Consider the following 13,445-nt stretch of genomic DNA (forward strand, 5'->3'; position numbering starts at 1 on the left):
TATAGGTGCAGAGTACTGTTTGATACAGTAAACACAGTAGGTATTATACAACACCTAATTTTATTCCGGCCATTTGATTGGTCAATTGCTCGTCGATTGCATGCAAAATCCGCTCTATTGCATTCTATGAAATAGAACCATGTGTTATACTTTTTGGATAGCACTTTTTTCAATGGTAAGAGAGCAGAGAAACCTGTCTGTTGAAAACAATCTGTTGCATGAGTGCATTTTACATCCAAATATATCCAAATTTGAAGGTGCTGTATAAAACAAATAATGAATGGATTTCCATTCGTGCAATAGTGCAAATATTTCATTCGTCGAAAGATGTAATTTCAACTCGGCTGCGCCTCGTTGAATGGAACATTCCATCTTTCAACTCATGAAATATTTGCACTATTGCACTCATAACCATTTATTATTTGTATAATAACGAACCAATATTACAAACCAAATAAAAATTGGGTCAGTGGCTGTTTAAGGCCCAGTGTGGGTTATACTGTATACTGCATTGTATAGTTGCAGAGTACTGTGTGATACAGTACACACAGTAGGTAATATTGAACCAACATTACGTACTATATAAAAAAAAATGGACCAGTGGCTGTTAAAGGCCTATCCTGGGCTATATTCTGGTGAGCCTCTAACCTGGGACGATGGCAAACTATCAATTAACCAATGTATACAGCACAGGATATGGAAAATGTTGTAGGTGGCTACCTTTATTTTAACAAATTCTTATTCCAGAGGGAGATATTGTTTTGCTGTTCATGAATAATTCATTGGTCTAACTTTCCAAAGATGCAACATCCATTACTCATTAGGCTTATCCTGTATGCGTCATTATGTTTGGGAAGTAAAACTGCTGCCAGAAGTTTACTTGTGAGACAGTTTTTATATGCTATTACCCTTCAAATTAAGTCTTTAGTAGTTTTTTTACCAAGATTAGAATCTACACGATAGACTTGGGCAGTTTCTGTTACTCTCGGCACCGCATACTTTCCGCTGATCACTTTCGGCACGCAAATATCTAGTGCGGAAATTACTGTTATTTTCACTTGTAAACATGTACATTGTTTGTTCTTCTTCAATTTTAGGAAACCAAATCCAAGATGATAAAAATAATCTGGGAATGTGTTAGAGAAAGTTCCTTCCCAACTTTAAATATCCCATGACTTCTTCAGCGCCAACTCAATTTTATTAGGCCTAACATATTATTAGGCCTAGTCTACATCAGGTTTACCACCGCCTTAATAAACATTCAAATCATGCAACTCAAAAGAAGGTTATACAATTTATAGGCTACCTAACGTTAGGCTATTTTGCTAGGTGTACAAGATACACCACAAACCAGTCTTAGCAAAGCCTAACTCAGGCCGAGCTTATTACTTTTAATTTTAGAGTTGGAACTTACTGTATATAGCCTAGGCATTAACTAAAAAGTAACAGGTACGTAAGTAACATGCTGAGTAGGCCTATGAGTATGATTAAAATTTAGTTACCAGGGTGCATAATTTGTGACAGTGGTCATTTATATTCATTCATAACCAAATGTTCTCAAATGAGGTGACTAACAAAGAAATACCATGAAATTTCTCTAATGAGATTCTGGTCAGAGCAATTGTCTCAGTGCCGCCCAAAACATTTTAGGTGACGAACTGGTTGCCATGTAGCTTCTATGTCACATTTTAAGGTTAACGTTATGTCTTACTACGTAACGCTACAGCTAGGCTACTTTGGTGAATCTCGCACGGTATTGCGAACAACTTGTGCCTAAATTCCAGACCACGAAAAATGCCAAGATGTCGTGATTTACGCAAATTGCTCTCGTCCCACAGAGCCACTTCTTTTCTTTACCTACGCTTAACATTCAAGCGAAATGCTTCAAGAAGTTATAATAAACATTAGTGAGAGTAGTCTTACCGAATCTCGAAAGGTATAGTAGTATGTATAGTATCGTTGATACAGTAGTATTATAGCTGCTGTCTTTTGATGGATCGAATGACATACGACATTACGTCAACTCGGCGATGAATTATACTACGTGAAGCATACGCACAGAAACGTTTTCTGTGGCCACGGCTCCGTACCAAACGTTTTTGTTTGACGTCATCATTTCTGAAACTCGTAGTCTTAGCAAAAAACTATGTAAACTGCAGTCATTTTCTTTACATTTAGATCCAATTTTGACAAATAAGTATTATCTTGAGTATAATTTATACGTAAATATGAATTTTATAAGTTATTAAACTTCATTTTTTGACACATCTTTTATAGGATTCTGTAAATTCGACATGGTGACATATGTAAAGGTAAACGAAACGACGTGGAATTCTGCCCCCCCCCCCTCCGGAGCTGAGATCCACATCTAAAGCTCGAGAATACTCTCTCGCAAAAGGGATGTTTTGTACCGAAATTTGTCAATATATTTCAATATAACAAATAGAACTTTGAGTTCTCATATTTGATGCTCATCGAAGTATTTCTTACAAAGTAGTAATTTTAGTGTAAACATATTTATTGTTCAGTTAATTTTAGACATTCGTCACATTCGTGACTATTCTAGAACTAGATTTTGAATTTTCTTCCTGTCACAGACTAGTATTTGTAGTAGCCATAGGGTACACCATAGAGTACACCGTGAATTTTCACTGTCAAATGGGGAAAGGCTGGTGGGGGGGGGGTTGTAAAGTGGAATAACCTTAGGATAGAAGAAAATAATCGAAGGGGTGGTACATTGGTCTTGTTGATTTTAAAGGAATGTCTACGGTATACTACAATTATAAATTAGACAAGGAATTTGCATGGGTTATACGCAGGTATCCACATACGTGTTTTAGTATGTTTTCTTTGGGGGGGTGGCATGGATGGGGTCTGATATGATGAGGGGAGGGGGTATAGAGGGCAAGGAGAGCCGGCTGTTGAAAGGGGTGGTATATTGGTCTTATTAATTTTTAAAAAGAGCGCCCACGTTTCTTGCAATGTATAAGACAAGGAATTTGTAGGAGTACTGGGCGAATATAAGTTTTTTAATATGTTTTTCTTGGGTGACATGGATGGTGTCCGAGAGGGGGATGTTCGCGTTGGAAGGGCAAGGAGAGCCGACTGCTGAAAGGGTAGTACATTGGTCTTATATATTTGTTTTAAACACGATTTTCTACAATGTATAAAATAGACAAGGGATTTGCATGTTTGTGGTATATATAGTATATTCCATTTTGATGGAAATTTGAACACATGCAGTTGCAAACATAATAGATCCAGTGGCGTAATCCGTGAAGTCGGGACTCTTATGAAGAGCACATACTACGGAAAATTGTGTGCAATTCTTCATTCTCAAGTTAGTGTATTACCATAGGCGTACGGGACCATTTATCTTTGGGGGGCAGAAACTATTGTGCCCGAAAGTTCCCGTGACACTATCTAAGCGGAGCAAAAGATGCCTCTCAGATTGCCGGAAATGGCACTTCTGAGGCCTTGCAAGTTGCATCTAAACATTCTTTATTTTTTAATCTCACGTTTTAGAAATTTACACTTCCCAAAAAATTTGGTAAATTAGAAGAACAAAAAATGGAAATATTCGGGCATCATGGTGCTAAATAAAGAAAATCATTAGGCCTATATTAATATTAATGTCAGAAACCAAATAACAAAAACGCTCTCCACGGAATTGTCGGGCAAATATTTGAAAAAGATTCGGGCAAGCTACTGCATATTTATATATTTTTTCTCCTCTTAGGCTGCCCGAATTTTTCAGGATTTTTGCCCGAATTTTTTGTCCTCTGGAAATTTGGGGGGGGGCAGTCTGCCCCCTGCCCCACGCCTCGTACGCCTATGTGGTTTACGTGAAATGTCTATGACAAAAGGTTTTACGTATCCTTCAAACGTTTTGGAAGCTTTTGCACTATTTTATCCCCTTAACGAAATGTTTAAAGAAGCCATGACACGAAAAATCCAACTCATCGAGAGTAACTTCCTCTGAATCTATGAGAAAATCTATGTTCAAAACTATCCTCAACACCTTGAAAACCTCAAGGACTAATTAGTAATTAACGTTTTAATATTCGCATTCGAAAATAGATATCTGAGAATGCGATTTCACAACAAGACAATGATGACGTCATGTTAGGAACACAAGTGCAAAGCCCAGGCATGTATCGGATGCGCGACGATCATACCGTTCCATATACACGCACATTTACACTGAGAGAACAACCACTGTATTACGCTATATCGTTAGAAATTTCAAGTTTGTTTTACAACTGTTGTAAACTATCCGAGAGAAATGCCGGTCCGTTGTGTTGTTGGGGGCTGCATAAATATCATTACCCATGCAATTAGCCTTCATCCATGGCTGAAGGACGAAAAAAACACGGCGATTATGACCAAGTTAGTTCACAACACCAGCGCCGATTTCACTGGGCCTAGCCAGTATGCAGCTCCGAATGAAGCGAACACTTCACGGAAGCATACTACGATCCCTCCTTTTTGTTATGAAATAAAACAAATGGACTTTAACGGTTCGACATAAAAGAGTCATTCTTCTGTCAAGTAATCCACAAAAAACTACTCTGAAGACCAGATCGGGGAACAGGAAACCTCCAATGGGGCAAGTGGCGATCCTTAGGAGGTAGCGCGCCGAGCACTAGTAGTACTATAGTATTAGCGTTACTACACTGAACTCGCAATAGACGAAGAGATTTTACTGTATCATCTAAATTAACACCCCCTTCATTGCTCTATTGTATACTAATAAGCTATGAGGTTAGCTTCAGAAGCGATGGGTTACACCTTCTTGTGAACAAATCTCAGTGCCCAATTTATTTCTGGAATATGCTGGATCAGTTAGTTATAGCAATAATTTCTTATTCCTATTCCAGGAAAACCATTTTTTATGTTGTGGGGGGAGTGGGGGTAATGGGGATGGGTCAAAATAGGTAGGTAAAAAGATTTTATTCCAAAGGGTGTTTAATTAAATCTCAAAGCGATTTATTTTAAAGTCACAGAGCCAAAAAATCACACAACATAGTTCAAGTGTTAAATCATTGAACAAAATGTATTCAATATCAGTTCTAGACAGTCATTCTGGACAATCTGAAATTACATTAACAACAATCATTGTATTATATGACATAAAAGTAAAACTGTACTTTTCATAAACATTATCATTCTTAAATTACACTAATGTAATTTGTGACATCAAAGGAGGTTAAAAGAAAACAACTTACATGAATTTTTTTGCTTTAAGCCTACAAAGCAGTTGCATGTCCATCGCTATCAATCGTTGTTGTGACAAATTAATTAGAATAATCCAGAAGCAAATACAATAAAGGGTTATTTAAACCAAGAAACAATGCACGAAGTAACTCACATGCAAAAATGTTACCCAAGCACGACGACACGTACAACACTGATGGGCAATGTGAAACACAGCATCACACGCATTAAAACAATCGAAGACCATTAACAGGGTGTACTGCTGAGTTTTTGAAGAAAGACTACAAAACAAACCAACTGCTGCTGAAGAAACAAAGTCTAAACATTCAAGAGTTCTGCTGCCTCCATTGGTCTTTATTATGACTTTTCTGTCAAATATCATTGGTGATATGGATATTTTGGCTTCCAGATTAAAGGTACGAATCAAACGTCTGGGAGGTAAATGCCCCTAAAAAGGTCAATGCCCGTTCCCCTTATGCACATATTATATGACATCACGGTCACGCCAATACTTGTGTCCAAATGCTTCAAAACATGCCTTTTCTTTCATTGTTGATGTTGGGTCTGGAAACTAACCTTTTCATCCTGAATTAAAAGTCTTGAATTTCAATATATCAACACTGAGGGAACCCTGACGGATTGATAATCCAACACAATCGTAGTTTAGAAAAGGTGTTTCTGGAGGAATTTCTCAACCAAGGCTTCCTATACAATGAGTTTTCTCCTGGCAACTTGAATCCAGTCTAATGACCATTGGCTGGAAAATCACTTCTGATCCTTTGGACTGCACATGATGGTAGCACAACCCTGACGTGTCTTGCTAGGAACCCCAAGTATCATTGAACCTGTTGACCGTAGGCTATGTATCTGTACTGCCTGGGAAAAAATTTATGAAAGTTCAAAATGTATTAATGTTGGCCCATGATGTCCACAATAACAAGCAGGCATACAATGTACAGTTATGGTTACATTTGTTGTGATTCATTTTACACCTTCCATGTATCATGAAACATTCTTTTGTTTCAGAAAATTGATTTGCAAAACTCCAGGCCAAAGTACTAGCCAAGTAATAATGAGTATGAAATAACACACATGCCTACCTAGCATGGCTGCATAATGCAACTTACATCCCCGAGCCAAACTTTCAGTATGCAACCAACCCTACTAGTACTACACACTCTACATATGGGTTGTAAGTTACCGTAACACAACGCACAATACGGTTAAGGGTGTTCCGCGAATTCCAACAACACATGCACAAAATGGACTGGATTTTGTTTTTAAATGCTTCGTTAATAAATCCTTACCACGTTGTATGTTCCTCGCAATGGTTTCGAACTGATTTCTTCTTCGATATCTTGTGGAGCTTCAATTTCGGCTCGTTTAACAGGCTCGAACTGATACGGTTCTAACACCTCCGCTCCACCCTCAACGTTCGGTTCAATATTGGAATGATCATCGCCTTCACTCTCTGCTTCGAATATGAGAAAGGGCACTCTAATTATAGCCCAATTTCACTGCCTGGTGAAGAACCATTATCACTTTGAACTTCGGTTGCCGCAATTGGTTCTGGATCCGCCATTTTACAGGAAATTTTGATTTGAAATGCTCTTGTGATCGGTGTTTTGTTTAGTAACTACTAGTGGTATGTGTACTTGTCTACTGTGTACGTGAATGGTATGTTCGGAGGATCGTAAGCCGCGACAACAAATGTGTTCAAAACGTGACGTCATATGACGTCATGCGAATCGGAAAATTTTCGAGTAAACAAAGTTTTAAACGCCGAAAAGGGTAAATTCATTCTCAATTTTCGACTTGAAAAATCAAGTTTTAAACTGGCAGATTGGTTGATACATGTTGTAGAGAACATCCTTTGATGGATCCCAAAAATATAGGACTTTGAAATTTTCGTGTAATGGCCACTTTAACCTAGTGTGAATCCTTAGATTTAAAGTGGAAAACAACTGCGCCATTTTTGAAGTGTTTTCAAGTTGTAATATAGTATGTGGCTCCTTCTTTTTATTTCCATTCCTGTATACATATAAAATGTACAAATGTACAAATGTAAATGTTAAATACCTCAACAAGAAGAATAACTATTATAAAAGGGGGAAATGTTAAGATGATAGGTTATCATATCAAATACATTTACACATACAAAAGTTCATACATAAAACAACAGACTACAACAAACATTCTAAGTGCTCGAATGTATAAAGCAGCACAGTAAATAAAAGAGTTTCTGTAAACTTATGTTCGGTATTTTGTGGGTATTTCTTTGATATCTGTTCGATTTGTGCAGGAGAGTTTTCAGTACAGTATACAAACGGTGATTCTAATCACTGTAAATCTTATTAGCCATTCTTGTTAACTCAGTTCTTGTAACAGCATTTACTTTTTCTAACAGTATATTGTAATCTAAATTAAATATAGCCGATGTGTATTTAAGAAACTTCATTCTTCTTTCTTTGCCTTCTCAATAAAAAATGGTACTAGGCAGGCACTACATAGATCATATGTGGCAGAATAATAGTATCGGAAAACATTTTCCTTATTATTTTCGATAAAAAGAGACACAACGTAAGCAACATTAGATACTATGTAAAATTGCTTTACACCTTTGATACATTGCAAGAAAAGATCAAACTGTCGTCGATGTATAACTCCCAGTACTCATTTTTGGAGGTTCTAGCCACCTCAGCCCCTTCATTAATAGTACGTTGCGATGTTGATATAATGAGACCTTCATGTTTTAATTTTGAAAAGCAAATTTCCTTTATTTTGGGTGGTTACGCAATTACGTCTTGCGGTCACATGTTGGAACTATGTCATTTACAGAAAACTGATAACTTATTTGGTCAATTTCAACACAGCTCTAAAGTGTGCATGATACAGCAGTATTATCGGCATATTATGTAACATAAATGTTTTAGTTTGACCAAATTTCATCAGTATATAGTAAGATAGTATAGCAGATAATCGACCTCCACCCCCCCCCCCCCCAGGCACATCAACCTTTATTTCCGATATTTCCGATAACCCTTTATCCAACTTAACTTGTCTGGACCATCCTTGAAGAAATTCTGTCAGCCAATGAATAAGCCATGTATCTTTGATAAATCGTGAAAGATTATTCATTAATTAATTTTGCAAGACAGTAAATTAAACGCAATTGAAAAGTCAAGAGAAAGACCTTTGCTATAGTTCTTACTTACAATCTAAATGAGATATACAATATCATTCAGTACATGGATTCTTCGAGGGCTTGTAACTTCTATTCTGGAACAGCAAGTCTACCTTCCTTTTTTATATCGAGCAACCTTACGGGTAAGCAATCCCAATGTATGGAAACCAGGGCTGAGGGTTTACCTGTTTGCTGAAGTTCATTTGGTTTGTGTGTCTATGTTCTGACTTGGTTTATTTTTCCAAAAGGTCTGGTATAACTTCCCTTATGACCCTTGACGTCTCAGCCTGTGGAACAATACATCCAAGATTTGTTCAACTCTGAGGGTTGCTCTACAGAATTTCTAGTAATCCGGTATAAACGCCCCTGGTCTTTTGAAGCATAGTAACGACTTAAGAAAAAACTATGCTAGTACCTTCCAAAGTTCCATGTAAAAGTATGCGACATTTAACTATGCAACTATATATAACTTAGCCAGATAAAGGTAGTTATAATGCTTGTGATGAGCAAATCCACCAACAGCTAAGAGAAACCGTATTTCTTTAAGGAGATGTTAAATTTGTCACGATTCCTCATATAGGAAGTCTACAGTGGAAATGGGCTTGTGGTTGTATGTTTTAATATGTCATATTACTGGTATTTATTTATTTGACTGTTTACATTGACATTGAAAAGTAGAAAAGGATTAAAGTATATCGCTACCCCCCTCCCCTCCCCCACCATCACAAGTGGCACTATACATCACACATTGGCAAAAAAGTAGCTCCATGCCACGACTTTTAAAACCAATTTACTCCCGTGCCGTGCAATGGTCTTTGATATTTTATGGATAGTTCATCACAAGAATATCCGTTAAGTTCATTATGATGGTTTAGGAGTCCTTCCCTTTAATCCTCAGGTATGGTTAGACTAACACTAAGAATGGCTTAAATGAATTAACCTTGGTCTAGGTAATGTAGTCTTCGTGTTCACAAATAAAATTTAAATACCAAAAAACAACTTCACGTTAATGGACAAGCATTACCTTCAAAGACGCGGGACTGCCATGGGTACCAGGGTGGCTCCTTCCTTTGCTTGCCTGTTCGTGTCTAGCCTTGAAGAACGCATGCTTAGTGCAGCTCCCTGCCGTCCTCTTATCTGGTGGCGCTACATTGATGACATCTTCTTCGTTTGGACCAGTGATGAGGATAGCCTGTTCACCTTCATCAATCACATCAATTCTTTCCACAGCACCATCAAATTCGCCTCTAATTACTTTTACCAACAGGTTAACATTCTCGATGTGACTGTTCGCAAGGAACACGGTTCTCTCTCTACAGACTTATACACCAAGCCCACAGACACACACCAGTATCTCCATTCAAGCTGCCATTCCCGTCACTGCAAGTCTGAAATTGCCTACAGTCAAGAACTTCGTCTTCGTCGCATTTGCTCTAACAATTCCTCTTTCATTCGCACATACAGATGCTTTGGAAAAACACCTTACTGTCAGGGGACATCGTGCCAGAAGGGTGCGTGAAGCCATTCAGAGAGTCCACTCCCTTTCCAGATCATCTGCTTTGGCAGTGAAGAACAAAAAGGGACGAGATTGCGACAACAAGCTCCCCCTGGTTGTTACTTTCCACCCAAATCTTCCTCCTCTTCAGCAAATCACCTCTAACAACCACAACATTCTCCTTACTTCAGATAGACTCCAACGAGCCGTCCCTGAAAAACCCATCATCGCCTACAGACGACTCCGCAACCTCCGAGACCTTCTTGTATGTGCTGCTGTTCCACCTCTAACTTCTAACCCTACACCCATTCAGCATGGTACTTTCAAATGTGATCGTACTTCGGGATGCATCATCTGCAGCCACCACATTGTTGAATCCAATTCCATCACCAGCCACAGCATGCAACTCACACACAAGACTAAGGGTCACATCACTTGCACAACCACTCATGTCATATATCTGATCTCTTGTAGAGTTTGCGGCATCCAGTATGTTGGCGAAACCAAAACCACCCTCAAGAAGCGATTCTATGGTCACAGATCCACAGTCAACACCATGAAGACTGAGACCCCAGTTGGAGAACACTTTAACCTTCCCAACCATACCATTAACGACATGTTCCTACATGGGATTGAATACTTAGGTAGCCGTCCTGACCTAGTACGAATCAGCAGAGAGAGATGCTGTGTATGCAACGCCTTCGCACCATTCAACCTCATGGGCTCAACTTTCAGTAAGGACATAACTACCTTTTCGTCTGTTTCCCCCTCCTTCTCCCCTTGCCCCCCCCCCCCATTCACTCCTCTTCTATTAGCACTCTTACACCCATTTTTGCCACTCCTTTCTGTCTTTGTCCTTGTTTATTCCCTACCCCTTCCCTTAATCCTCTCTTTGTCTCTCCACTGTTTATCTCCTCCCTCCCCTGTTGGTATTTTCCTTTCTTCTCTCCATCCCTTGTCTACTAATCCCCTTACATCTATCTCTTTGTGCTCACCATGCTCATTAACCTGTATGTATTCTTTGCGTGTTTTTGTCCTTTTTGTTACTGTTACTTTCATTTAGCCTTTGAAGAAGATCCTGCTAGGATCGAAACGTCAGGCCAACTTACTTTTACACATACAAATACACTTTGAGTGATGTATTCATCATTTTTATATATAATTACACCCGTGATCATTATTTACTGACTTACACCACCTGTTTCCTCATTTACACATAGCTCTAATTAAATGTACCGACACTTTTACACCGATCCAGTACAAAAATAGCGTTACTCCAGTTTACTGCAGTCTATAGCTACTCGCACAACAGGTACAAGCACCAAATGTACTGCAATCATAACACTAGGCTACTATTCAGGTATAGTATTGTTGACTGGTACAATAATAATGATCATAATAATATAAGTTTAACTATTGAAAAACAAAAACACATTGCAAATGATATTTCTTTCAGTAGGTGCCCGAAAAATTCTCAGCATATTGCCCGATTTTTTCCAAAAATATTTGGTAGGGGCTACAGCCCCCCCCCCCCACCCCCGCATCCTATGGCTATCATGTATGAAATGCTGTATTAATAAATTAAAAAAAATGTAAACAACATGAACCAGTGCTGTACAGAAGGGGGGAAATAGTAGCCATTGGCTCCTAAATGAAAACAAGTTAGGCGCCAGCTTTTACAAGTGGTCTGATAACCATTATCAGCATTGAAACTCAAAATTAAATGATGTGATAAGTAGACCGTAAGAAAATATTTCGTTATAGCGTAATCTGATTTAAATAGTTGCAGTACATATCAAGCAAGTGTACTTAGAATGTTCACCAAAGCTGGATGTTTATCCTGTTCTGGTAGAAATAGCCTAAGCTAAGTGTATAAAGTGCACTGAATTATTTTATTATACCGTAGGCAAAAACCGGCTATACTCCGATTCTGATTTGCTGATCTATGGGGGCTCGGAAATAGCAGTTTCCATCCCCTAAAATATTCATCTGACCCTCTAGCCAAATCTATTCGCATTTGAAACCAGACGATCGAGATGATTTTCTGTATTATTTACAGATTAATAGACGCAATTTAAAAACAAAAGATATTAATTATAATGTCATCCCAAAGCTACCGCAGTAAGTAATTTCCCAACATTTCGGACCATACAGCCGGTGCACAGTTCTCGGTTAACTGGTTTCAATACCGTGAAAGATTTTCCCTTCATATATTGGTCTAGTTCCGAGGATATGGAAACAAAGCAAAAAAACATTGAACTTAATAACTCCATGAATAAACCGAAATTGTAATGAAACCAGGCACTTATTGTACTATACTTTGAAGTGACATTTGCAGAGCCACCGACACCGGGGTGGGTGGGGGCATGGCCCCCAATAAATTTCAAAGCAATGATTGTCAAATATAATATTTTTAACATGTAAAGTTGGTGAACTTTAACAACTTTTGTTTTCGCCTCAGGCTTATTCTGCATTTCTGAAGATAGAGCCTCTCAAGTTTAGATGCAATGGCGAATGCATGGAACAAACCCTCCGATCCAGGAGTGAGAAGAGGGGTATCTGGCTCAGTGGTGTCGTTGGATCTTCGCCTTCATAGGTGTATCATCTTCCTGGAAGACCGTTTCGGCGATGATCTCGGTAGCGGAATATTGGATACTGAGAAATTAGAAGCTCGGCTTGAGGGCGTCTCCGGCTTGGACATATTCATCGGACGGTCCTGTCAACTAATTGCGACAATAATTCCCCTAACCGCAGAGAGAGCTCGAGAGTTAAGTTGGCGAAATGGACAGTGGGAAGTGGTTGGAGTTCGTCCAAGAGGCAAAAAAGCGACTCCACTAAATATACCAGGCACGTTCAAGACCTCTGGTCACAAACTGGGATCATGTGCTCCCTCTATGGCCTACTGCAAGCAAGCGCTTTCTCTCTCCCCAGGGGTGCTCTCTGGACCACCAAAGGAGCTGATTGCCAATGTTCTACACTTTTTTCGTAAACTGGTGGGGCATTGGGGGCACTTCCCAATACAAGAGTTCTACAACGTGATTCGAAGTCGTGAAGAATATTCCGATGCCGTCGCCAACTTTCGATCTAAAGACGACATACTTCAATTCCTTCGCGCCTACCCTCAGTATTTCTCAGTGACGCTAACTGGCAGCCATGTTTATTTTCCGTATCGCTTTCCGGAAGATGAGTTAAACGCTTTCCTGACGAAACAGCGAAAGTTCGCGACAAGGGATAGAACTCCCGACATTTTGGTGATCGAAGATGTAGAGTCATGCAAACGTGAGGTAGCAAGACTCCAAAGGAGAGGCGGAGAAGGAAGGCAGCTGATTCTCGCAATTGACTGCGAAGGAGTTAATCTTGGTAAGTGGAAACCTCTAAGGGGGCGGGGGTGGGGCTGGCGAGACGCACTGCGACACTTGTTTAAAAGTTTCGGTTGCACAAGATGAGATGTTCCGGTTACAGGCATTATGACAGTTGTGTTCCCGTTAGGCAGGCAATGTGACACTAAAGGAAGAGTTGCATTACCAAACGAAGTGTAACTTGTATAGG

General features: G+C 39.1%; 2 protein-coding genes across 10 annotated transcripts in view; both read left to right on the forward strand.

Annotated features, from left to right (window-relative positions):
• LOC139961887 (uncharacterized) overlaps positions 1 to 13,445 on the forward strand; it is a 102,718-nt gene that overhangs the window by 63,814 nt on the left and 25,459 nt on the right. The window lies entirely within an intron of this gene.
• The window catches only part of LOC139961883 (uncharacterized), an 84,330-nt gene that overhangs the window by 18,681 nt on the left and 52,204 nt on the right, over positions 1 to 13,445 (forward strand). For 3 of the 5 annotated variants that reach the window (XM_071961509.1, XM_071961508.1, XM_071961506.1), the window contains exon 2: positions 12,358 to 13,256. The exons of 1 other annotated variant lie outside the window; for it this stretch is intronic. In XM_071961509.1, coding sequence (XP_071817610.1) covers positions 12,404 to 13,256 — 853 coding nt within the window. In that variant the 5' untranslated portion in view covers positions 12,358 to 12,403. Of the gene's footprint in view, positions 1 to 534; positions 709 to 12,357; positions 13,257 to 13,445 lie in introns of those variants that run through there. One more of the 5 variants, XM_071961507.1, reaches the window with a different exon arrangement.

The sequence above is a fragment of the Apostichopus japonicus genome, chromosome 20, assembly GCF_037975245.1.
Source record: "Apostichopus japonicus isolate 1M-3 chromosome 20, ASM3797524v1, whole genome shotgun sequence".
Taxonomy (NCBI): Eukaryota; Metazoa; Echinodermata; class Holothuroidea; order Aspidochirotida; family Stichopodidae; genus Apostichopus; species Apostichopus japonicus.